Source organism: Mus pahari, chromosome 22, assembly GCF_900095145.1.
Source record: "Mus pahari chromosome 22, PAHARI_EIJ_v1.1, whole genome shotgun sequence".
Lineage (NCBI taxonomy): Eukaryota > Metazoa > Chordata > Mammalia > Rodentia > Muridae > Mus > Mus pahari.
This window is the reverse complement of record NC_034611.1, coordinates 2,082,311-2,109,644: the sequence shown is the minus strand read 5'-3', so window position 1 is coordinate 2,109,644 and position 27,334 is coordinate 2,082,311. Positions and strand designations below refer to the sequence as shown.

The 27,334-nt window shown below is 40.9% G+C and overlaps 1 protein-coding gene across 1 annotated transcript in view; it reads left to right on the top strand.

Moving 5' to 3' along the window:
• Kcnb2 (potassium voltage-gated channel subfamily B member 2) overlaps positions 1-24,691 on the top strand; it is a 419,439-nt gene extending 394,748 nt beyond the window's left edge. The window contains exon 3 of the mRNA XM_029533359.1: positions 20,724-24,691. Coding sequence (XP_029389219.1) covers positions 20,724-22,868 — 2,145 coding nt within the window. The 3' untranslated portion in view covers positions 22,869-24,691. The remainder of the gene's footprint in view (positions 1-20,723) is intronic.
• Positions 24,692-27,334: the final 2,643 nt, after the last annotated feature.

Sequence of the window (27,334 nt, the reverse complement as noted above, 5' to 3'; positions counted from 1 at the left end):
GGAAGGGAAGGGAAGGGAAGGGAAGGGAAGAAGGGAAGGGAAGGGGAGGGAAGGACCAACCAAAGTATACCATTTATTTATTTAAAATTAAAAACTAATGGTTTGTTTTACTAAGTTACTTCTCTAGTAAATTCAAGCTTACAATTTGACCTGATAAATGTTTTGTGTTGTAATTTAATGGATTATACTAATCCCAAATGTTTCCATCTAAAATTCTCCTGACAAGAACATAGTCATTGGATCAAGCTATAATCCACTATATTGATGGCCTCAGGTTGGTTGAACAAAGAATTGTATGCAAAGATTGCTGAAAAACAAAACAAAACAAAAACAAACAAACCACTTGATTGAGGGAAAAAAAATATGAGGAAAGGGTAGCAGGCCCACATGCTGTGTTGCGGAGCTCTGAGCAGGCCTAAATGGGGCTCAGGACTTGGCCCCGCAGGGAGTGAAGAAGACAAGAAAGAAACAGGAGAGGAGGGGAGGAGAGAAGAGAGGGGAGGGAGGGCAGGGGAGGAGAGGGAAGAGAAGGAGATGAACAGAGGGCAGGGAGGGGCGGAAAGGGGAGGGAATGGGGAAGAGGTAAATGGAACAAGAAGCACACTAGACAAGACTATAACAAGATAGATAACTTGTTCCACACAGTGTTTCCCTGGAAAGTCTGGGAGGCCAACACGCGATTGGACAAATACGTTCTCATCTTCAAACTACTTAGTCATGGCTTTATAGAGAGCAAATCCACAGTTCCTTTCAGCCCGCTTTGCATGTGGATTTGGGTGTTCTTTGTTTATCTGTCAAAACCTCATTACCTGACAGTCTCCCAACCATATCGATAGAATGAGAACGCTCAAGCAGGAAGATCAAAAATTGTGTGCTTCATATAAGTACAAAGTCATCATGTGCCCGGCTTTGTTCTCTGGTCTACTTAACTCTAAGAAACGAACACTGTTTCAAAATTAAAAACTGGAACGAGGTTGATGCCATAAAGGGCTTAAGTGATGATTTTGCTTGCTGGTGCATTTATTTAGAAAGCTCAAATTTCTTCTTCTTCAGATTACTGTCAGAACAAAGATTAAGGAGGTTTCACGGCCACAGATGACAGTCACATGGCAGTCACATGGAATTGCACGTGCATATAGAGAACTTTGAGGAGAATAACACATTTTTAATGGGTATCGCAGGGCTAGATGCACAGACCTGGGTGACATCTTAAGGAATCGTGTGTAAAGAATTGTAGATAATGTAAATAATGTGATGAGATGAACCTACCCTATTTTTATGTTTATCCAATTCTCCAAAACTGCACAGAATTTCTCCTAATGAAGGAGATGCCTGGTGATTCAGTCTCCCCTGGTCCCAAGCCTTTCAGCATCCTAGATGTTAGTTAAAATGTGTTCATGGTACAGTGGTTGAGCATTCATAGCAGCCTTTGCAGAGGCTAGTTAATATGCTTCAACTGGATGATAGCAACCAGGTTCTCAAAGGATTCCAGTTTTTATGTGCCATCTTAAAATAATGTGTTAGACATGTCCTCTGCTTGCTTGGGAGTGTCAAATTTTAGCTTCCTGGCAAATGCAAAACTGGAGTGGCATTTAGAAGGACCTCAATATCCAAAGCACAGAGCCTCACTCAGTAGCTAGTTCTGTAAACACCATCCATAACCACAAATAAAAGCATCCATTTGTGAGGAACTAGCATGGAGAAGGGGTTTGGGGTCAAATCAAGGCCTTTCTCTTGATCCTCTAACACAGCTTTTCAGAGCAATACTTATGAGCATCATTAACTTCAAGGAACAGAGATCTCTGTTTGCATATACATCTGCACATATGTGTGTGTGTGTGTGTGTGTGTGTGTGCGTGTGTGTGTGTGTGTGTGTGCGTGTGTGTGTGTGTGTGTGTGTATGCCTATTATTTTTATAATTAATAGAAGCAAATTAAGTTACTTTTGTTAGAGATTTTCCATTGAAAAGGTCTCCTTCTTTACCTAGTTGCCGGGTGCCTTTGGTACTGTCTGGGAGACAGCTCCACCAAGTCTGTGGCAAGGCAAGGTGAGCCTGCCCACCCAACTTGCCATTAGCAGTAGACTCTCAGGAACATCCATGGAGTTCTAAGGTCCTGCAAACCACAGTGGCAAGTAATTCCCATCCATGGAGATCAAGAATAAAAGCTCTGAAAGATGCAACTTTTAAATTCATCCTTACTCCAACTGTCTCTAGCCTTAAAAAGGTCCCCTCTAAAATCAGAAACAATAATAGGTAGGATTCTTCAACATGGTATTCCACTTCCTTTATGCAAACAATCTGTAAGGTGCTGGCATGCACATGATTGTCCTGTCACACCCTCTAGCCGTGCTTCCAAGCATGTCTAACTTGTGGTTTAGGAAATCTATAAGGCTCAACGTGATTGGAAATCACCAATAGATTGCTACTCACACTTTGGGGGAAAAAATGATGCTCATTCCACAGACAACCATTGCAATGTTTTGGCAGGACCTACCATTACTAAGGGTCAAATAAAAAATACATCAGGACACATAATACATTTTTAATTTTATTTTCAATTATTCTCTTTACATCCTGCTCACTGCTTACCCCCCAGCCATCCCCTCCCACAGTCCTCCCCCCCTCCTCTGAGTGGACAGGGCCTCCTGGATGTCCCCCTACCCTGACACTTTAAGTACTTTTGATCTAAAATCCATTTATCTACACAGTAGCATAATTTCTCAATGCCTTTAACTTAGAAACCAGCACCATCTTTACCAACTACACATCAAACAGGAAATTAATATCTAGGATACATAAAGAATTACAAAATTAAACAGTTGAATTATCCAGTTTAGTCAATAAATGTGCTAGTCGACTGAATAGCTACTTCTCAAAAGAAGAAATACAAATGGTCAGTAAATATTTTTTGAATTCTTAGCCATCAAATTAAAACTACTTGAGATTCCTTCTCATTACAGTAAGAATGTCTATCATTAGGAAAAGAAAAAAAAAACCTAATACTTCTCAGGGCCTGGGGAAGAGAAACCTTCATTCCCTGATGGGGGAATTTCATAGCCAGTATCAAAGTCAAGGCAGAGGTTCATCAAAAAGATGAAAGTAGAACTGCCACGTGAGGTAGTCCAGCACTCCTGAGATCTACAGGAGAACTCTGAACCAGCACGCCACAGGGACACTTAAAGTCCACACCACAGGGACACTTAAAGTCCATGTTGACTGAGGCACTAAGTCACAATAGCCAGAAATGGAACTACCCTACATGTCCATCAGAGATGAATGGGTAAAGAAAATAAAGTCAGGACATTTTCAGGGAAATAGACAATCCCAGAGAATCCAGATCTCAAGCAGTTATGTCAGACTCAGAAGATACTGGATGACTTCCCTTGTATGCAGAATCTAGATTTCAATGTGAGGCTGGGGTTAGTGACAAATAAAGGGAAAGAAGAGATCTGAAGCGGGAGAGGAGACTCTGGGAAAGCGAGGACGGTGAAATTCATGTGTCAAGAAAGCAGAAAGGACAGTGTGTGAGGAAAGAGGGCCCCAGGCCCAGGAAGAATGTGTGTGTGTGTGTGGGGGGGATAATGACAAGTCTCTTAAAATGTCCATATAAACCCATCATTTTATGTGCTAACTTTAAAAATCAATTAAAAATAATAAAGTAAAAACAAGAACCAACTCGAAGATTAGCTGGGTTTTTCAATTTCTTAATATCAGAGAAGTTTCTTGTGGCTAACTTTGCTTTCAATCTACTGTTGGTAATATTTCCTAATTGGCGCCAGCCTACCTGCATCCTGCTGGAATAAGTGTCTTTTTCAGTTTCTGTTCCCCTATGTCCCAGCTTGCCTTGAGCTGCTCCTTAAAATACCGGTATTAATTATCTAAGTGACAAATCCTAGCTATTTACATCCAACAGTAAAAACAACTTTGTGTCCCCCAATTAAACTGACTTTCCTGCTGACTAGGATTCTAGCCTTCCTTTTCAAACGACATTAAATTTGCTTTTGAAGTAAACACACTTAAGAGCTCTTAAAGTGTTCATAGTGCTATCTGCTCATTAAAGATTGGAATATCTAATTGACTAAACAACCCAGCTGCATTCAAACCCCCCAGATGCTATACCAAGTTACCACAAACTGCAGAGTTGAAAGCAACAAGAGAACTGTGTTCTCAAATACCAGGCTGGAGGTAGTAGAAATGTAAGAGACTCTTCTCAGCTTCTAATGGCCATTGCCAGTCCTTGACATCCACAGTGGTTTGAATGTGTGTCTGCTATACAGCCATCTATTTGAACACTTAGTCTCCAGTGGGTTGGATTGTTTTGGAAGGTTGGGAAACCTGAACAGTGTAAAGAAGACTACAGGCTTGAGGCACAAAACTTCTTGCCAAAAAACTGACAGTAACTTGAATAGGTTTGGTCCCCATTGACTCATAGGTTTGAATGCTTGGTTCATAAGGAGTGGCACTGTTAGGAGGTATGGCCTTGTTGGAGAAATGGTGTCACTGTGGAGATGGAGTTGGAGGTCTCGCATATGCTCAGGTCTGGCCAGTGTGACATAATCCCCTTCTACTGAGTTGAAATCAAGATGTAGAACTCTCAGCTCCTTCTCCAGAGGCATGTCTGCCAGGACACTGCCATGTTTCTCACAATGACAGTAGTGAACTAAACCTCTGAATGGTAAGCCAGGCCCAATTAAATGGTTTCCTTTATCAGAGTTGGTCACGGTGCCTTTTCACAACAATAAAACCCAAACTAAGTCAGTAGCTCATTAAAATATTCTGTCTTTTATCTTGTTCTCACTCGTTATGTGGGAATACAACCTGGGGTCTCACACACACTTGGCAAACATTCTACATTGAGCAATGCTCCCCTGCCTTCTGAGTTCTTTTCTCAAATGACACACGCATGTCTAAAGGGAGTGCCCCTCAAATTCAAAGGCACATATGAATTTCCTGAAAGTGTACAGCCAAGTGTGTTAATGCAGACCTGTGATCCCAGCAAGAAGGCTGAGTCAGGATGATCACAAATTCAAGGACAGCTTGATAGGCTACACAGTCAGGCTCTGTTTCAGAAATAAACAAAATAAAATTTATATTCTAAAATGAGTTTGTAGCTCTGTGGTAAATAGAGTGCTTCCCTGATATGTGCCTTGGGTCTAGTCCTCAGTACCTTTTGTTTTAAAGCCGGGACCTTGAGGCAAAGCCTACTGTCCATGAGACTACTAGTTCAAAATACTTCAGTAGGAAGATATGAATGGGAAGAACCGTTTAAGATTTGTTTTAAGAACTGGAGAGATGGCTCAGAGATTAAGAGCACTGACTGCTTTTCCAGAGGTCCTGAGTTTAATTCCCAGCAACCACATGGTGGCTCACAACCAACTGTAATGGGATCTGATGCCCTTTTCTGGTGTATATGAAGACAGCTACAGTGTACTAGTCATATATATAAAATAAATAAATAAAATCTTTAGAAAATATTTGTTTAAATAAACCTACTTTATTATCTACAGTCTTGAGATTTAAGATGTGCCTGTAGCTTCTATTTTAGAGTCCTAGTTTACAAATAAGCTGGAAAGAACCCAGATGTCCCTCAACAGAGGAATGGATGCAGAAAAGGTGGTACATTTGCACAATGGAGTACTACTCAGTTATTAAAAACAATGAATTTATAAAATACATGGGCAAATGGATGTATCTGGAGGATATCATCCTGAGTGAGATAACCCAATCACAAAAGAAGTCACTTGATATGCACTCACTGATAAGTGGATATTAGCCCAAAAAACTTAGAATACAATTAGATACAATTTGCAAAACACAAGAAAATCAAGAAGAAGGAAGACCAATGTGTGGATACTTCATTCCTCCTTAGAATAGGGAACAAAATAGCCTATTACATCTTGGAGCTAAGACAAAAGGATGGACCATCCAGAGACTGGCCCACCCGGGGATCTATCACATAATCGCCACCAAACCCAGACACTATTGCATATGCCAGCAAGATTTTGCTGACAGGACCCTGATAATAGCTGTCTCGTGTGAGGCTATGCCAGTGCCTGGCAAATACAGAAGTTGATGATCACAGTCAGCTATTGGATGGAACACAGGGCCCCCAATGGAGNAGCTAGAGAAAGTACNCAAGGANNTGAAGGGGTCTGCAACCCTATNGGTGGAACAACAATATGAACTAACCAGTACCCCCTGAGCTCNTGTCTCTAGCTGCATATGTAGCAGAAGATGGCCTAGTCGGCCATCATTGGGAAGAGAGGCCCCTTGGTCTTGTAAACTTTATATGCCCCAGTACAGGGGAACACCAGGGCCAAGAAGTGGGCGTGAGTGGGTAGGGGAGCAGGGCAGGGGGACGGTATAGGGGACTTTTGGAATAGGATTTGAAATGTAATTGAAGAAAATATCTAATAAAAAAACTGAAAAAAAAAACAAATAGAACTAAAAGCTATTTCCAAAGGATGCTTTATGCTAGCTGGGGGGTGGGGGGTGGGGTGGGGGGCAGTAGTTAGCTGGTAAAGAAAGTGCCTGAGCATGAAGCCCAGAACCCACATAAAAAAAAAAAAATCTGAATGTCAAGGAGAGATTCCCCTTCTCAAAAGAGAAGGAGAAGAGGTAGTGAGGGGACAGATTTGTAAGGGTGAGACTGTAAGGACAGAAGGAAGGGGGCTTTGACTGTAATGTAAAGTGAATAAATAAAATAATCTGGATATGATGGGTGTGGCTCATAATCTCGGTGCTAAGGAAGGGCACGCCTGTGCTTAGCTAGATAACCAGCTTCCTAATCGATGAATTCCAGAGCACTGAGAGACTTGATCCCCAAATATGGTGGGCAATAACACCCAAAGTCCACATCCGGCCTTCATGCAAGCTGTACCTGCACACGCATGAAAATGTTATGAGTAAAGGAATACCGAAATAAGAGAAAAATAATTATCTTTTCTATAAAATATTTTATTTCACAGTAGAGATTTTTAAAAATGGTTTAAGTGGCAAGGCCTTCAGGAGATCTCATAAGAGAATCTAGGGGTTACCCTATGCTTAGAATGATTCTATGTGACCATAGACATTGTCCACATAAGACAGAAATAAAGTTATTCCTCTATCCAACATGCACTTCCTGAGACTAAGTGGAAAACAGAGATGTATTTAGTCCAGAAGCACTGGCGTCCTCCTGCTCATGGGTCTCCACTGCTGCTGAGACAGGCCAAGTAAGTCCCAATGAACAGCCTTTGTTTGTCAGGCTTGGAAGAATGCCTGTCACCCTTGCATCAGACGTGAAAACACACCTATGAAATGTAGCTCCTTCTGGGGCCACAGAACCATACAGCGGCCTCCCTAGGAGATGGAGAGTGAATCGGGCAAGGTTCCTTCAGGCCCAACTGGGTTTGGCTCCCAATCTGTATTCCCTTGGCAGCATTGTTCAGTTCTTCCATGAACTCCCACTTGTCTTGTTTGCCAGCATTCCTTAATGTGGTCTTAATGATGTTGACCCCAAAAGTACATTTTAGAAGATGTTTGCCACAGAGATTTATTAAAAGGAAAGATGGTTGCATTCCGGCTCTTGTTTTGTTTTGTTTCTTGCTGTTGAAGCTGCTGGAACGCAGTCTTGAGCTATGGGGATAATGGTGGAAATAAATCCTTGCGGTTCTCTGCTAATGGTGACTGAAGAGCTGAAGGGAAGAGTTGGTATCCAGGGAACAAAGCCAGATTTTAATGGCACTTTAATTCTGGAAAAATCAGAACACTTCCTTGCAGAAACTCAAAGTAGGGATGGGTACTCAGCCATTCAACAATTGAGCATGCTTTCAGGGAACAGGAAGCACAAATATGTCCTGAAGGTAGCCTTTGCCTTTGGTGACTTGGGCATATACACTTAGGGTAACATTTTACATAAGAGAAGAGTTCTAGTAAATAACACATAGTTTACTCTCATGCTCAGTGAACTGTTTAACTCAGTCAGGAAATGTTCTTATTGTCAATACCTAAAGTTCTGAGTAGAATATGTTCTTATTATGATGAAACATTTTTGATGTTAAGTCATGGTTAAGGCCAAGGATGACTGCCTTCTAATGCTGTAAGATGATGAACATTCATCAGAGTAAACCAGTGAATCAGTGAGAAGCTAAAGAGGACCCTGGACTCCTCCAACCCTGTACCAAATAAGAGTGAAATGCCTCTTGAGAAATGGTCTTCTTTTATTTATTTATCTATCTATCTATTTATTTATTTATTTATTTATTTATTTATTTATTTAATATATTTAGATATTTTCTTTATTTACATGGCATTCCCCAATACTGGGGCATATAAAGTTTGCAAGACCTAGGGGCCTCTCTTCCCAATGATGGCCGAGTAGGCAATCTTCTGCTACATATGCAGCTAAAGAAACGAGCTCTGGGGGTACTGGTTAGTTCATATTGTTGTTCCACCTATAGGGTTGCAGACCCCTTCAACTCTTTGGGTACTTTCTCTAGCTCCTCCATTGGGGGCCCTGTGTTCCATCCTATAGATGACTATGAGCATCGACTTCTGTATTTGCCAGGCACTGGCATAGCCTCATACGAGACAGCTATATCAGGGTCCTGTCAGCAAAATCTTGCTGGCATATGCAATAGTGTCTGGGTTTGGTGGTTGTATATGGGATGGATCCCCAGGTGGGGTAGTCTCTGGATAGTCCATCCTTTCAAATGGATGTATCTGAAGGATATCACCTTTAGTGAGGTAACCCAGTCACAAAAGAAGTCACTAGATATGCACTCACTGATAAGTGGATATTAGCCCCGAAACTTAGAATACCCAACCCAGGCATTAGTGGCGCATGCCTTTAATCCCAGCACTTGGGAGGCAGAGGCAGGCAGATTTCTGAGTTTGAGGCCAGCCTGATCTCTAGAGTGAGTTCCAGGACAGCCAGAGCTACACAGAGAAACCCTGTCTCGAAAAACCAAAAAACAAAACAAAAAACAAACAAACAAAAAAGAATACCCAAGATGCAATTTGCAAAACACAAGAAAACCAAGAAGAAGGAAGACCAACATGTGGTTACTTCATTCCTTCTTAGAATAGGGAACAAAATACCCATGAAAGGACTTACAGAGAAATGGTCCTATAATCTGTCCATCTGTCCAGATGCTGTAGAAACTGCCCTCTGGCTTCATTTGTGTCTCTAACCCATCTCGTGTATTTCAGCCACCAATCTGTCCATACTACTAATACAAAATTCACTGCCTTGCTTGATGTCTTTGATTGCATTTTCTCTGTATAGAGGCATCATTGAGCTTTGGTAGGCATCAGAGTCACTGATGTCAAAATAAACAATCAAAAACAGACTGCTAGGCGTCTCCTGGAATTATTCCATAATAATGAAACAGGGCCTGGGAATTCACATGTCCAACAACTCAGCATTTCACACACCACATTGCTGATCTTCTGCTGCTGAGCCAGGGAACCTTGTCTGCAGAAGGAAGGTCAACATGCTTCATTTCCTTACATCATATGCCCTTCACAATTTGCCTGGCCTCCATGAAGTACCAGCAAAGATACACTGCAGAGCTTTCTGTTCCTTGGGGCTTTCAGAGTTATGCACTGCACAGATAAGGGAGGGAACATTCACACTGGAATGCACTGACTGGAGTTGCTCAGTACACACACAGTCTTGTATGTAGCAGTCATTAATTCACCTCCACACCATGCCTCCTGAGTGATACCTCCCGTCCCAAAAATGAGCCTCAAAGCAGTTGTCCATCCTCTCCTCTCAGTCTGCTTTGCATTCACTTTCCTTTTTCAATGGAATTCTCTTCCTATGTGTCCTTCAAGGCTTCCCTCAAAATTGCTTGTGATTAGAATTGCACTTGAGTTAATCCTTCCCAACACCTTTCCAACACAAAAGGCAAGAGCATTACAAAACCTGAGTAGAAATGTAAAAATGCAGAAATGCTAATCTTCCTGTTGAAAAATAAAACACATTCAAAACACAGGCTTACTCTTTAAGGTTCCATGGATTATCTTTTTAAAAAAACTGAAAACCTGGTAACAATGAGAAATGGTGACGAAAGCTTCTGAGAATTGTCTAACTTTGTCCTAAATCTTTAAGAATCTGAGATGCTGAAGAATCACATGGTACTTTAACAAGTTATTCTTGTAATTGGGGAGCAAAATACCCATGGAAGGAGTTACAGAGACAAAATTCGTAACTAAGACAGAAGAAAGGACCATCCAGAGACTGCCCCACCCGGGGATCCATCCCATATACAACCACCAAACCCAGACACTATTGCATATGCCAGCAAGGTTTTGTTGACAGGACCCTGATATAGCTGTCTCATGTGAGGCTATTCTAGTGCCTGGCAAATACAGAAGTGGATGCTCACAGTCACCTATTGGATGGAACACAGGGCCCCCAATGGAGGAGCTAGAGAAAGTACCCAAAGAGCTGAAGGGGTCTGCAACCCTATAAGTGGAACAGCAATATGAAGTAACCAGTACCCCCCGCCCCCAGAACTATGTATCTAGTTGCATATGTAGCAGAGGATGACCTAGTCGGCCATCAATGGGAGGAGAGGCCCTTGGTCTTGTGAAGATTATATGCTCCAGTGTAGGGGAATGCCAGGGCCAGGAAGCAGGAGTCGGTGGGTTGGGGAACAGGGCAGGGGAGACCATATGGGGGACTTTCGGGATAGCATTTGAAATGTAAATGAAGAAAATATCTAATAAAAAAATGAACCAAAAAAGTTATTCTTGTAAATATGTATTTCTTCAGTAGAATGTGCTGACTTCTTAATTTTTTTTCACTTTTACAATTTTTTTTAATATTTTCCATGGGGCTTCATGTTGGGCCACATGAAATAGTGATTGTTTTGTAGATATATAAAATATGTGTATAGGTGCTAGGAGAGAAAGAATTGTTTTCTTAGTGGTCTGACCCCTGCTAAGTCAACCATATGCCAGGAAAGGCCCACTACCAAGATTAGTTGACCAATGCAAGCTTGAGTGGATGGGGAGAGGGGGTGAGGAAAACTCAAAATTGGGTTTAAAGATAGGGAAGCTAGAAAGGTTGGTTGTGGGAGGAGCTCGGTAAATATACTTAAAACACAGTGTATGAAATTCTCTAAGAGTTAATAAAATACTTTTAAAAGTAAAATAAGAATATATGCAAATGTGGTTTAATATATAACCTGTATCATCCATTATTCTCAGTGGCTTAACATCTTTTACACAAGCATGAATCCTACAGATCTATACATACAACTATCACTGTGTGCACTGGTTAAATTACACGCAAACTCAATGAAGATGTTTTATAGAATGAATACAGCACTTTTCTCTAAGCAAATATATCCTTCCATGAAGGTGACAACCAAAGCCAATATCAATTCAAGAACAGGCTACCTAAATAATTAAGGATTTAAAATAGGAAAGGCAATCTCCATGGAATAATAAAGAAGTGAGGAGTAATAAAAAGTATAAATCTTAAAACTAGGAAAATATTATATTGTTGAACTTACAAAGCTGTTCTGTTATATCAATATGGACCATTCAAAATAGGAATGTCTATTTAAGAAAAAAATTATTAATGCCAGCTAAAGATATTAGGTTTATTTTGGATTATGAAGAAGCCAAAATGACAAAATCACTGTCATATTCTCTCAGAGTTAAAAAATAGTTGGCTTTCTCTCATTACTTATGTATATTTTTCATACCAAGCCTTGAACCTCTCATACCTGCATGAACCTACTGTGTCAGCTTTGTGAGTTCTAGAACAACAGGTTTTCATATCATACTTGGGTAGAAAATCCTTAATTTCTTCAAGGGTCCATTCTCATTTTCTCCAGCTCTTTTGAGGAAAGGGGGGCAGTATCATGGGGTGGGGTAGACTCCTTTATCTAAAATATTTTTATAAAGTACCTGTTCTGTTAGTCACTGTAAGAACTTCCACAGAAAATCAGTAGTAATTACCATAAGCCTAAAACCTTGTTTGAGAAACAAATTTGTCTCCTGTAAATTTGTTGAATGATCAAGGGGGGCTATAAGGCTGCATGGGTGTAAGGGAACATGACGAACACTCTGAGAAGCTAAGTCGAAAGGGGGGCATTCCACTGAGAAACATGGTGAAAGACACTTGAGAGCATTCCACTGAGGACAGAAACAAGACTTCACACAGTATGAGTTTGCTGTTGCCTGTCACAGAGAGCCATCAGTACAACAACTACATCCCAGACACTGTTCATCTTCAAGTCGCCCTGTTCAATATTCCATGTGCCCAGGAACAACCCGATCTACTTGAGTGCTAGAGAGAGGACTCAGCACTTGCAAAGGATCCCAGTGGATCCCTCATGCCCACGGCAGGTGGGTGTCATGACTGCGCGTCATTCCAGCTCCAAGGCATCTGATTGTCTCCTGGCCTCCTCAGTCACCTGCACTCACATGCACAAACCCAAACACAGATAGACATGCATACATAGAGTTAAAACTTAAATCTGCTGAGAGACCCTGGAGCAGAGATTGTTCCCGGGCCATCATGCCTGATCAAATACAAAGCACTTTCTTAAATTTTCATTTCATAGGAACATCAAATACATTTTCAGTACATCCCAGATAAACATTCAGTTTAAATACAACTAAAATATTCTGTATTTTTATCTCCTAAGTCTGGCCACTCTTCAAAAAAGGCAGCTCTTCAAGCACAAGTAAGGCTACAAAAGAGGCTCAGTGGTTAAGAGCACTGACTGCTCTTCCAAAAGTCCTGAGTTCAAAACCCAGCAACCACATGGTGGCTCAAGACCATCTGTAATGGGATCTGACGCCCTCTTCTGGTGTGTCTGAAGACAACTACAGTGTACTCCTATACATAAAATAAATAAGTAAATCTTTAAAAAAATTAAAAAATAAGATTATTAAAGCACTGACTGCTCTTCCAGTGGTCCTGAGTTCAATTCCCAGTAATTACATGGTGGCTCACAACCATCTGTAATGGGATCTGATGCCCTTTTCTGGTGTGTCTGAAGACAGCTAAAATTGTACTCATATATATATAAAATAAATAAATAAATCTTTTTTTAAAAAAAAGCTATAGAAGAAAAATTGCAATTCAAGTCAGTGCAGAAAGTTCATGAACCTCTTGTTTACAATGAACACAGGGAACTAATGCTCCATGTTAAATGTTCCTAATGCCTGAGCTGTCCAGGCGAACAGGAGAAGAGGGGGCATGTTGGAAGGCTTGCGGTTGTTAAAAGTCCAGCTTTGGGAGGAGTTCCTATTCGTTGGCAGCAAACATCTGAGAATCTGATGTTTTTCTGGCTTTCCTAATTATGCCATCCTCCTGAACATGGTCTCTTTGTAGGATATTGGAGGGGGTTGTCTAGGCTTTCAGAATATGGACAGAACTGGAGTCTTCTTTTGACTCAACAAAAATTGATGTTTGATTTGGGAACTTCTCAAATAAGGATAATAATGAATAGTGTTATTGCTTTACAATTTAAAAAAAAAAAAAAAAAAAACCTAACATGAACTTTGTTTTATTTGTCCTCAACACAAATAGGTAACCAAAACAAGTATTTTACTTTCCACATCCTCTATGTGAAACTATTGACTCTCAGAAAAGCTGCTTCTGATGTCCACGGTCAGAAAGAACACAATATGTCAGAACCAGGGTTCAAACTCAAGCTCTTTACCCTCAGTCATACCACGTATCACTGCCAGCCACTTACTAGAGCCCTCAATCTTTGCTTCTTTGTGTTTTCCATTTTTCTTCCAGCTCAATTTTTATAATGTACAATTTCTAAGCAATTGAGCTTGATGAAACCCCATTGAAAGGGTTATTTGTATGGGTCTCTTCTTGCATCTTTCCCCACATCCTTTCGTTTCCATACCAAAGGTCAGGGTCTAAACCTTCATGGAGACTTGGGATAGTTCAGTAGCAAGGTCTTGTTGAATATATGTAAGTTTCTGGGTTTAGTCTCCAGCACAGCAACAGAAACAAGGAAATATAATTAGTTAAATATTCATTGAGGCCAAGCAGTCAAGAGAGGATCCATGACTCTAGCTCATAAAGAGCTAGCAGAGAGGAGATGTATTCCACCATGCTTGGCTAGTCTCCACTTCTACTCTTAGGCTCCCTAAGACTTCCCTGAGAAGCAGTTACTGCCAATTCATGGATTGGGTATAAGACTGGTGCCATCTCCAGCTCACTATTGCCCCTATGATTTTAAAGATCCTGAGAATAACAAGAAATTCCACTTATCAGCCTTTATCCATGACTTGCTTCCTAAAATCTAACCCTTTCAGATATGGAAATATATCACGGATAATGAAACTAAACTTATTTAGAAGACACCAGCAGAATAACAAATTTGGTCATAAGATATCCAAACTTTCCCTTCCCCTCAAAAGTATATTTGTGTGTGAAATTGAAAAGCAATCTTAAAAATATCTAATAAAACAAAAAGAAAGAAAAGCAATCTAAAGAGGGCTGCTCCCCATGCCCCACTTCTCCCTGTACAGAAGACATTGTGCACATAGACAATCCCTCATCCAAGCATGCCACAAAACGGCAAGGGGAGTGAACCTTGCCAGCAATTGAACTTTATAGTGATGTATGTCCTTGTCATTTAGTCATGTGCTGTTGGAGCATAAGCAGTCTTGCCTGTATGAGAGAATTGGCCAAGAGAACTTAAGCATGGAACCTCTTTTGTTTTGGGAGAGTCAAGGGAATGTCAGAACAAGAAGGGGCAGTCAGGCAGCCTGTAGCCTTCAGTCTTAGAAGGGTGGGCACCATGTGGCTCAAAGAACACCAAAAGCTGGAATTGGAAAAACAAACAAACAAACAAAAAACAAAAAAACAAAAAAACAAACAGCAACAACAACAAAAACATGTGATTCTTCCTTCACTGGGACTGGAAACATTTTTCTCTTGGCTGTTCCCAGTAGTCATCTGGGGAGTAGATCTAGGAGGCGAGGGCATGGAAATCGTGCTATTCTTACCAAATCCCTGCCTCTTCCTTCAACAAGTGGGTTGGCATTTGGCTGATAGGCTCAGAACAGCCAACACATTGTATCTCTATTCTGAAAGTAGAAAGTTATTCATGCTTCAAAGACTGCTTTCCACAGCCTTCTTCCTTCCTGTCAGTTTAAACAGCGTGTCCCTTCCCTGAGAAGTCTATGTTATTCTTCTCCACATTTTTTTCCACATCTCATCCAAGCATCAATTATGCCCCACTAGGAAGAAAAATAAAGCCAGAGAGCTATATAGCAGTTTAGAGCATTTAGCCTACTTCACTCACCTCTTGACATGTATTCATGGGAAGGAAGGCAGGCTTAGGGGGACAAAGAGGCAAAACCACTAGAGCCTTCCATGTGAAGCACAGAGATTTCTATTTGTGTGACAGGCAAACAGGCAGTGAAGACACAGCAGATGAGTACACGTAAGATACAGGCATAAAGCTTTAGGCATATGTCAAGACATGAAGCAACCTATGTCAAATCCTAGTCCTGGCCGTGTAGGTGCTTTAGTCAGAAGGAAACAGAAACAAATCATTATTTAGGTCAAAGAATATGCTTGAAAGTAATGAAAATACGGATAGGAAGCTGGTGGTGGTGGCACACACCTGTATTCTAGCACCTGCAAACAAAGGTGGGGTGATTGGGAATCAGAGGCCAGTCTGGGCTACAAAAAAAAAAAAAAAAATCTAGAAACATATTTAAAATGAGATGGGTCCTGGAGATGTTGCTCAGTTGAATTTGGCCTCTTACTCTCATACACAAGACACCCAGCCCCAACAATGTATAAACATAATCCCAGTCCTGTGAAGCTTAGAGAGAAGGAATGAAAGTTCAAGATCCTTCTCACATACATGGTAGGATAGAGGTCACCCTGGAAGATGTAAGATCTGCCTCAAATAAAAACCAGTGTGAAAGACTCTCCAGTGTTCCTTACACTTATCACACTTAATGTTTTTACCAAGAACTTTCTTCGTGATCCAGTCAGTGATCTTCTGAAGCAGGTGGGGCACTTCACTTTTGAGATGAGCCTGCTTCGTCTTCCTACCTAGCAAAACCATGGGTTTTAATTCCTTGCCCTGTGTTTCTTTCCACCACAAGGGATCCGTTATCTACGATAACTTCAGCAAGTTGATGTAACTAAGGCCAGTCTTGGGCTGCTGTGTATACTCAAACAGAAATCCATGAGGCCAACTTTGTGTGTCCACTATGGAAGTGTGGGAGCTCTGCCCATAACTCCATGCCAACACAGTGCCTGTTTTAAAACGAAGGACTAGAACATTCATCCCAGTGACTAGAGAGAGAAAAGACTCATCCAGAAAGAATGCCTGTTCCCCATAACTAAATGCTTACATCATACACAGGGCAAGATTTTTCAAAACCATCTCTTTACATTTTTTTTTCTTAAACAACAAAATTTAATTCTGTCCATTCAGCCAAATGTCAGGGTCATTCAGGACTTGTCTTTGGTTTAGTTTACAGTCATGACTAGAATAAGAAAAACTGTTAAAGTAAACATGGAACCACTAAATGCCAGTGAGAAAGGGATCTTGGCAATGAGCCAATTCAAATCTCCAAGGAAGATGGACTAACATTACATAGATAACTGCTTGGGAGAGCCACTTCCTTTGCCATGAGTAAACCTAAGTCTACTTGCTAAAGCTGAAAGAAACAGTTTGGCTCTGCTGGGTCTGGAGGTCAATTCAAGGCAACAGATTGAAAGCCTGAGTTAGTCATGTCCTAACCTATGCATGGCTGTAATAAGTAGAGCAATGTACATGTCATCAAGGTTCATTGTACTTAGTGTAAATATCCATGTTTAGAAGTTTATCCAGTAGCTCTGACAAAATTTCACATTTATCGTATTGAAAGTCTCTCTGATAAAATAACAAACATGCATTTGACTTACTGCTCTACAAAAGTCACCTTTGCTATGTATGGAGTATGTCTGAAAAGCTGTTCTTATGAGAAAACACCAAGCTTCACAAGATATTTAAAATAAACCATTCCTCCAAATAGAGATCAAATGGCTTCTAGCAAATTGACTTCGATGTGAAATAGAAAATAATGCATGTCTGTCCCTTTGGTTCCCCTACTGTACATGTGATGCTACTAGGAGCTTGAAAGTTTATATTTTCTACAATAATTCCCTTTCTTCAAAGATATCCTCTGGCCCATCACATATGTATGCTAACTTTTCAAGTATTAAATGAAGCCATCTTTGTTAGATTGTAAACATCTAGATTATCATCTGCGTTAATATTACATAGCATTTCTGGGTTTATTTATTTATTTTTTTTGATTAAGAAATAAAACAGCAGGCTGGAGAGATGGCTCAGCAGTTAAGAGCCCTGACTGCTCTTCCAGAGGTCCTGAGTTCAATTCCCAGCAATCACGTGGTGGCTCACAACCATCTATACAAGGATTTAGTACCCTCTTCTGATGTGTCTGAACATAGGAACAGTGTGCTCACATATATGAAATAAATAAATCGTAAAAAAAAAAAAAGAAAGAAAAGAAAAGAAAGAAGAAAAAAAGAAAACAACTTTGAACACAAGGAAAACTGAATACCTACTATTCTTTGTCCAAAGGTTGAAAGAGAGTGGCCTGGCTCCACGGTACAGCACATGCTGAGCCTATGTACGATGTTGGGCCTGCTTCCTGATACCATACTTGTAAAAAAAGAGGTTTAAAATCATAAGATGGATTCATTTGTATTTCTGATTTTCTTCTTTCCCCTCAAAATTAACAAATAAGAATATCATCATAGAAATTGTGGCTATCTAGAGTACAGGCATCTGTCCAAGAGTGATGGAAGAAATCCCAATATTAAGATGTCCAGAGCTGGGTGTGGTAGCACATGCCTGTGGGAAGTTCAGAAGAATGAGGCCAGTGTGGGCTACACGGTGAATTGAAGGCCAGCCTCTGGTACATACTGAAACCTTATCATAAAAAAAAAAGAAAAGAAAAATCATAGTGTGATAATGAGTGTGCCTACTAAAAACTGCACAGGCAGACCTGGTTTCATGTGCTAGAGCATAATCACAGATGAGGTGACCAATGGCTTCAGAGGAAGAATAGTGAGGAACTGCCCTGCCGTCGACTGACAAAAAGTTTGAATGTGAACAGTCTAATTTGTCTCCAGTAAACAATCCTTTATCCTCAGGCTTGTCTAAATAGGCATTCTTACTGGTTTCCCACTCAGGGCTCCATACGGCTCTTAGGGTAGATGAAGACAGCTGGCCCTACTGGGATTCACTGACCCACCTTTTAAAAAGGAGACTTGACAATGATAGATTAATTGATTTTGGAATTTTATACAGTATATTTTGATCACAGTTTTCCCTTCCCCATCTCCTCCTGGATCCTTCTCACCAACCTCTATCCACCTAACTCCACACTTTCTTTCTCTTTAGAAAACAAACAAAATAGAAAAAAGAAGCAAAAAATGCTAGAAGCAAACACAAACATAAAAACACAAAATTGGAAAGTATAATATCTAAGTAGAAGTCAGTGAGTTTTTTTTTTTTTAAGCCAAATAAAGCAATATGAGACAAAAAGAAATCGCCCAAATAACCAATAAGTTCATGTGGTGTTGGCCTTCTACTGCTGGGCATGGGGCAGGCCCTTAAGTGTGACTTACGTACCTACACGCATGAGACTGATTATTCCTTTGTAAACGGCCGTCAGCTGGAAACTGCTTCTTGGTTAGGGATGAGAACCCATGCCTCTTCACTGTCTCCGTGCTGGGGCCCCACCTGGCTTGAACCTGTGCAGATGTTGTGTTGCTCTATTCTCTGTGGGAATGTGCATGCATCGGCCCTGTTGCGTTTTCTTGGCATCATCCATCCCCTCTGGATTTATTTTATTTATGTGTGTATCTGTGGGGGGGAGGGACACCCACAAAATCCAGAAGGGTATGTCAGATCCCCTGGAGCTGGAGCTGGAACTGGAGGTAGAGGCAGTGGGAACACCTGACAAGAGAGCTGAGAGCCAAGCTCAGGTCCTGAACAAGAACAGACATGTTCTTAACCACTGAGCCATATCTCCAGGCCAACTGCCCTAACTTTAATAAAAGGAAATTCTGAAGTACATTCAAGAAACAACAATACATTACCTGGTTCTAGGGGAAAGACAAAAAGCATAAAGATAAAAAGGTACTATCATAGCACATAGGTACCTACACACACACACACACACACACACACACACACACACACGCACGCACATACAATGTATACATTCCAAGAGGCAGAAGAGAAGTCTGAAGTCCTAATACAAACTAATTTTTATTTTACATTTTAATCAGCATTGAGCTATGGCCTCAAGACAAATCATTGTGCTTGAAAATGTTAACTAGATGCTGAGTCTATGTAAAACAGTCACTGACTGGTTATTTTTCTCAGAGCTAAATACAAAACCTGTTACTAATGATACCTGCCAAAGTTAAAGGGCATTAGCTCAAGGGGTTACTACTTCCTGCTGGGCATTCATCCATGTAAGGACATAGATAAATATCAGAGAAAGCCAGTTGACCCAAACTAGGCAGAGTGTTTCCTACTCCGAGAGCTATGTGCTCCAAATGTACCAATTTTTCTAAGCATGGATACATCCCCACATTGCTCTCTAACTTGAATCTTCCTACAATACCTTCCCATAGTCTAGAATATTAAGTTAGAATCAGGAAATTCCCCCTTACACTACCTATATTTTGTATGGATTTACAGATTTCCCAAATACCCTTTCTGGACCCTTGTGTCACTACGCTGAAGTCCTGGGTCAACAATCTGAATATCTTTTATCTGTTTAGCAATGTCTGCATCTATGCAATTGTAACCACAACCATGAAGTAGTCATGACCATTGCACACATTCAACATATTTGTAACAAGAGTCAGAAAGGTCACATAATTTAGCCAACGTCTCGCAGTAAACGAAACAGCCAATGTCAGAGCTTGGGCAGCAGACTCCAAAATTCAGTCACTGGATCCTCTTCTTGCTTCTTTCTGATGCTGGCCTCTTTTTTCTCCTTGTGTTACCCTTCCCTCAGCCTGGGGTGTCTGTCTGTCCTTCACTGACATCTGTTCTTCAGAGTCTTTATGAAAAAAGTCTCCCTGAATGAAGTTAGCGCATGATCTTCTTCCCCCGTGTGATGTTGAGCAGAAATCTGCATTCCAGACAAAAACTATTTCTGATTGCTTCTCAACCAGTGCTGACCAATGAGAAGCATTTGCTCTTAGAAGGCATTCGGTCTGGACACGCCTTCATTTTTGGGTTCTGCATTGGTGTGCACGGCTATAAAAACAAAGCTTTGAGATTCTCTATCAATCTTATATAGCATGTAAGATAATTCACTCAAGCAACACAGACTGAGTAACTATGAAAAGAAGATTGAGCTACCTAAGAGACACCAGATGATTACCCCCCCCCCAAAAGGTATGGCAACCATATGGCAATAACCCATACCTCAGACAGTGGTGAGTAAGGAGAACTCAGGTTCTGCCAAATTACCAAAATCTAAATGTACATGAGGCTGTTTAGCAAAATTGCTCATAAAGTGGTAAAGTATTTTTATTCCTTGGGGAACTCTAGGTTATAAAGACCTTTGTAAAGCCTTTCTGGGAAAACTAAGAGTGTTCTCTATCATTCAAAGAACCGCCAAAGCATGTGTGGTTGCCAGAGTAACAAAGAAGCTTTGCTAACATGGACCTCCTTGTCCTTTCCAGATCCTGGCCATCGTGTCTATCCTGTTCATCGTTCTTTCCACCATTGCTCTGTCTCTCAACACACTTCCAGAGCTGCAAGAAAACGACGAGTTTGGGCAACCCAGTGACAACCGGAAGTTGGCACATGTAGAGGCTGTGTGCATTGCTTGGTTTACCATGGAGTATCTTTTACGATTCCTGTCCTCACCGAATAAATGGAAATTCTTTAAAGGCCCGCTGAATGTCATTGACCTTCTGGCCATCTTGCCATACTATGTAACCATCTTCCTCACCGAGTCTAACAAAAGTGTGCTGCAGTTCCAGAATGTTAGACGAGTGGTCCAGATCTTCAGAATCATGCGTATCCTCAGGATACTGAAACTCGCCAGACACTCAACGGGCCTGCAGTCTCTGGGCTTCACGCTCAGGCGAAGTTACAATGAGTTAGGTTTATTAATATTATTTCTGGCCATGGGGATAATGATATTTTCCAGCTTGGTGTTTTTTGCTGAGAAAGATGAAGATGCTACCAAATTCACCAGTATCCCTGCATCATTTTGGTGGGCTACCATCACCATGACCACTGTGGGCTACGGTGACATTTACCCTAAAACACTGTTAGGAAAAATCGTGGGTGGTCTCTGCTGCATTGCAGGAGTCCTGGTTATTGCCCTTCCTATACCCATCATTGTGAACAATTTCTCTGAGTTCTATAAGGAGCAAAAACGCCAGGAGAAAGCTATTAAAAGGAGAGAGGCTCTTGAAAGAGCCAAAAGAAACGGCAGCATCGTTTCTATGAACTTAAAGGATGCCTTTGCTAGAAGTATGGAACTGATAGACGTGGCTGTGGAGAAGGCTGGAGAGTCGGCCAATACCAAGGACTCAGTAGATGATAATCACCTGTCTCCAAGCCGGTGGAAGTGGGCCAGGAAGGCGCTGTCGGAAACAAGCTCCAACAAGTCTTACGAGAATAAGTACCAGGAGGTTAGCCAAAAAGACTCCCACGAACAACTGAACAATACTTCTGCCTCCAGCCCACAGCATCTGAGTGCCCAGAAGCTGGAGATGCTATACAATGAAATCACCAAGACACAGCCTCATTCCCACCCGAATCCAGACTGCCAAGAACAGCCCGAGAGACCATCTGCGTATGAGGAGGAGATAGAAATGGAAGAGGTGATCTGCCCACAGGAGCAGCTGGCTGTGGCACAGACCGAGGTCATTGTGGACATGAAGAGCACCTCCAGCATTGACAGCTTCACCAGCTGTGCCACTGACTTCACAGAGACTGAGAGATCGCCCCTGCCACCGCCCTCTGCCTCTCATTTGCAGATGAAGTTCCCCATGGACCTCCCAGGAACAGACGAGCACCAAAGAGCCAGGGCACCTCCATTCCTCACACTAAGCAGAGATAAGGGGCCTGCTGCCAGGGAGGCTGCAATGGATTATGCCCCAATTGACATAACTGTGAACCTCGATGCTGGAGCTTCCCATGGTCCTTTGCAACCTGACAGTGCCAGCGACAGCCCTAAGAGCTCTCTGAAAGGGAGCAATCCCCTCAAGTCCAGATCCCTCAAAGTGAACTTTCAGGAAAACAGAGCCAGTGCACCACAGACCCCACCCAGCACAGCCAGGCCACTGCCAGTAACCACAGCTGACTTTCCACTCGCCACACCCCAGCACATGAGTACCATCCTTCTAGAAGAAGCCCTCCCGCAGGGACAGAGACCCTTGCTGGAGGCTGATGTTTCGGCACACTGTCAGGGACCATCCAAAGGTTTCTCCCCACGATTTCCCAAGCAAAAACTGTTTCCTTTCTCTTCTAGAGAAAGGAGGAGCTTCACTGAAATAGACACTGGAGAAGACGAAGACTTCTTGGATCTCCAAAGGTCAAGACCAGACAAGCAAGCAGATCCCAGCTCCAACTGCTTAGCAGATAAGCCTGGCGATGCCAGAGACTCTTCAAGAGAAGAGGGCTCTGTGGGTTCCTCCTCTCCCCAGAACACAGACCACAACTGTAGGCAAGACATTTACCAGGCTGTGGGTGAAGCCAAAAAGGACAGTAGTCAAGAAGGTTACAAGATGGAGAACCACTTGTTTGCCCCAGAAATTCATTCCAACCCAGGAGACACAGGTCACTGTCCCACTCGTGAGACCAGCATGTGACAAAAGCAATAAAAGAAAAAAAAACTGTTTCTTAAAAATGCGATTAATAATGCCGTGAACTAAAATATGAGAAACCCCTCCCCCTAATACCAGTGCATAAAATATTATTTTTTTGCATGGCATGAACAGTATAGTTTAAGTACTGTTTAAATAAAACCGAGTCCTGAATAGCGAGCACATGAAGTGCTCCCTTGGGAACCAGTGCTCAGCCATGTCTGACGTTTTTGCTCCTTTCATTTCCAATAGCAGGCAGGTTTTGGAGTTTCAACTCTTCCCTCCCAGTGAACTTTAGAATTTGCACATGAAAGGATGAAATGTTGTTGCATGTGTTCATGCTTACGGGGAGAAAGGTGCTTTCAGCTTGCAAAACTTTGCATAACTTTGTAAATAGGCCTGGATGTAAATGTGCCTCGAACATGTGGACACGCCATTTCTGAGACACAGGTACCTCCTTCACAGTTACTGCCTGGAGGAGCTGTCCAGACTTCCTGTTGCAAAATTGTAACCTCTTCTTAACCCATTTTGTGTATCTTGCTTTGGATTATAAAGCTCTTAGGTTTGTTTAAAGGAATACAGTATTTTTATTTTTAGGATATAACTTGGAGGGTATATTTATATGTATTTTCACTTATTTGGGATACAGTTGACAGGGTATTTTTCTTTTCTTCTTTCGCTTTGTTGTTGCAATTGTGATGTTCTTATAAATCAAGGAAATTAGTAAGATTTAATGACCAGATATCAACTATTTGGAATTTAAGCTTGAACTTTTACCTATAAACTAAATATCACATCATAGATTATTACAGAAATTCAATTTACATAAAGCTGAAAATGTACAGAAGGTTCTAGTATAAAATAAAACTTTTAATTGGTACTCCACATTCAGAAATCACCTTTAAAACAATGTGTGCTTCAGCACTCCAAACTTGGATTTTTTTTTTCTGCTGTCCAACATACAAATAAAGAGCTGCTAAAAACGGAGATTCCATAAAACGACTTTTAAGAAACTAGAAGTAGAGCCCCCTTAAGAGACAAAGCCGGTCCCAGCATGAGTTACTGTGCTAGGAGCCCAGGTCTGGGCCACTAGGGTAGAGACCTAGGAAGACAGTCCAAGGTTCAGACGTAAGTCCTTCCCAAGCAAGCCCAGAACACTCAGCAACTGCAGCAACCCTTCAAGTTTTCTCATGTTTCCAAGCCTGGAACCTCTAAAAGAGGACTTTCTTGCTGAAAGTCATGCCAGGCATTTCTTACCGAGAACACCAAACCCAGAGGCACTGGGCACTGGGGGTACCCTGCTCACCAGACTCGCCTTGATTTGTGGAAATCAAAGTTCCAGGCACTGATGAGCAGCTGCCGGCAGTGTATTCTCCAGGCACTGATGAGAGGCTGCCGGCGGTGTATTCTCCAGGATATCTCCAACCTCATGGGATCTCACATGCATCCAAAGGAAAACAGTCCAACTTATTTCTAAGCCTACTTAAGATCTCAAATTAATGATTTCTTAGATTCCTGGCAATGCTCAGGTTTTGTGGCAGCAAAATGCATTTCATGCATGTGTCTATATAGTTCAGGGAAATGGGGAAACTGCCAGCACAAACTACAAAGTGTATTGTTTAAGGGGGGAAAAAAATCTAAATTTTGTTTTTTGTTCTTTAAAGGAAAAATGTTTACAAAAATAGCCCAAATATTTAGAATCTAATATAAATCTTAAATATTTCTTAATTAACAGGATCTGGTCATTAAATCTCAAATAAGGAAATGAATTTTGATTTTAGTTAAAATTCAAGCAGTCCTGGTATTAAGAATAATTCAGAATATTTCTTTTGTCCCATTGTGCTTAGAATTTCTTAATGGTTTTTATGTTTGTTTCAAAACAAAACCTTTAAGAGTTTATACTCATTAATCATTGGTATTTATATTATGCATACTTCTTTTTGTGTCTAAAAACTAAGTGTTGATCAGTTTTTGTAAATCTAGAGTATTTGAATTTTCTATATATAGTTTTACAAAGTCAAGCAGGTCTATCTATTGTTAAATGAATAGCAAATAAGTTACAAAGATCATTTTCTTCATACAGCCTCATGAAGCAGTTATTTTCTAAGGCCTCTTATTGATGAATCTATTTTTTTTTATTCATTTGGCTTATTGCCATATGACCAGTGTCCCATGTTCCATGTCTGTCAGGCCTTCTACTGAGAACCCCGTTCCATAATGCTTATGATAGGGACCCTTACCCAGTATCTGCTGTTTTCCCTGGAAGCATTTTTCTGAAGTCTCTCCCATTCATTCTCAGAGATTTCTGTTTATTTCATTTTTATATTTTAAAGAATTGTTTTTAAGTCCTTGGAAATTTCATACTTTGAGTCTTTCTAGTTCCTCTGAGACAAACGTCTTCAGGTAGGAGAAACAAATGTACACTTTCCTCTAAGAAATCTTCAACTGTGCTATTTCACAAGGAGGTATTTCCCAGAATGCACCTGTGAGTCCCTTCTAAACTTCAGCAAATGGCATCAAACTCAGAGGAGAACATGTAAGTCTGGAAAGACCTGGATACATCTGTCAAACGGAGTTCTTTCTGAAGTCTTTTATGTTCTACATTAAAAGTCCTTGGCCATGCTGCAACTTACTCCATGACATATATGTTTCAGAATTTTAAAATGCTGTTTTATATTATGTATCAACTAGTAAAACTGACAGTCTTATGACTTCAAATACCTCTTTTGAATACCTTGGAAAACATCACCCAAGTTAAGGAAGGACTACCTAAAGGAGCTATTGGAAGGTTGTGCTTCCAAGAGTTCATTTCACCATCAGCTATCTCAGTGACCAGGGATAAATTCCAATGAGAAAGATTAGTTGAATGGCCTCAAAATTACGTGATCCCTCGAATGGCAAAGCTGTTTCTGCTGGGTCTCTTAACCAGCGCAAATTGCCACAAGACATTTTTTAATTTCAAAGATAAAAGTATAGAAACAGGTATGCATTGAGTCCTGGGATACTGATCAATGGCAGAGGACCTTCCTAGCATGTATGACAACCTGATTAATCTCCAGCACCATGGAAGACAAAAACGGGGGAGACAGGGAGAAATGAGGGACCTGTCTGTCTTAAGTAGGTACACACATACACCAAGTGGATCCCTGAAATTGACTTAAGCGTTCTCTAAACATTTCACTAGAAATGCCCTCACTCTGACACAGTCAACTGCTTTGAAGCAATATGTGAGCAAGCAGTACCGTGATGAGAGCAGATCTAATAGGAAAAGAGAGTTGTTGACCAGTGTCTGTTCCCATATTCTCTTATTAACAGTCTTATTCCCATGCTGGCCACGGAAATTTTACCACTTATTTTATCTTGAAATTATAAAGGTTGTGGGGGAAAGCTTGGGTATGTTCTTTCTCAACAGCTCTCAGAATTATCAGTAAAGACAGAGAAGTCTGTTCTTTGTTCTATTCCACTCAGGTTGCTGGTGAGTGGCCGACCTTGACCTCACACACACCATCTGGCTCTAAGTATGGCATCCTAATGTATCACTGGAAAGGGTGTTCAATGGCTAAAACCATGTAAATAGAAAGCATATTGATAATATGAAGGTTTTATTTTAAAGTAGTAAATCCATGGGGTAGTAAGAGCTAAGAACCAAGTTAGGCACTTATGTTTGCCAGTTGGAAATTCTGGCAATAGCATACATGGCCTTTCGCTAAAGAGAAGACTCCACTATTTGTGATGTGAGGTGGCACACACATGAAGCCGAAGTCTATAGAAAGCCACATACGTGATCTTCCTGAACAAAATCAGACAGAGCTAAATCCGATTCAGACTAAAAATGCATTATTTATTGAATGTCATCACTATGTTGCTGTTTACTCATTCAATCGACTCTAGATGAATAGCTCCCTCTTCCATACCAACCACACAAGGGTTCAGTACTCTACCCTGACAAGGACAAAGTCAGCTCTTAGCCTCATGAAGTCTCCTGTCACTCTTGGCTGGCTGCGCCATTTATGGGAAGCTGGAGATACTTGTGGTTACTGTAAAAAGGTCACCTATCAGGCAGAGAAAAAAAAATCACCCAATGATCTCATCAGAGAGTCATAGAACATACATAAATTATCTTACTTTTCCAAGAAAAAAGTATAAGAAAATAAAAAATAAAAAAAATCTTATTTTTCTAAGAAATAGATGAACTGAATAAAACCTAATTAATAATTATGTTTGATCAAGTTTATTTTTCATGCTTGAAAAAGCAAATTGTTGATCTGATTACATGAGGTCATAAACTATCTTTGTTATCTGATAAATTAAAAAATAATATTTTATGGTTGGTAATGAACCTTAGTGGTGCAGTATTTTGTCTGCATTAGGCTCCAGGTCAATCCCCAGTACCAAAACAGAAAAAAAATGATTTTAATTAGATATACTTCTTATCAAAATAGCTAATAATAATCTGTCACAAGTAACTAAAG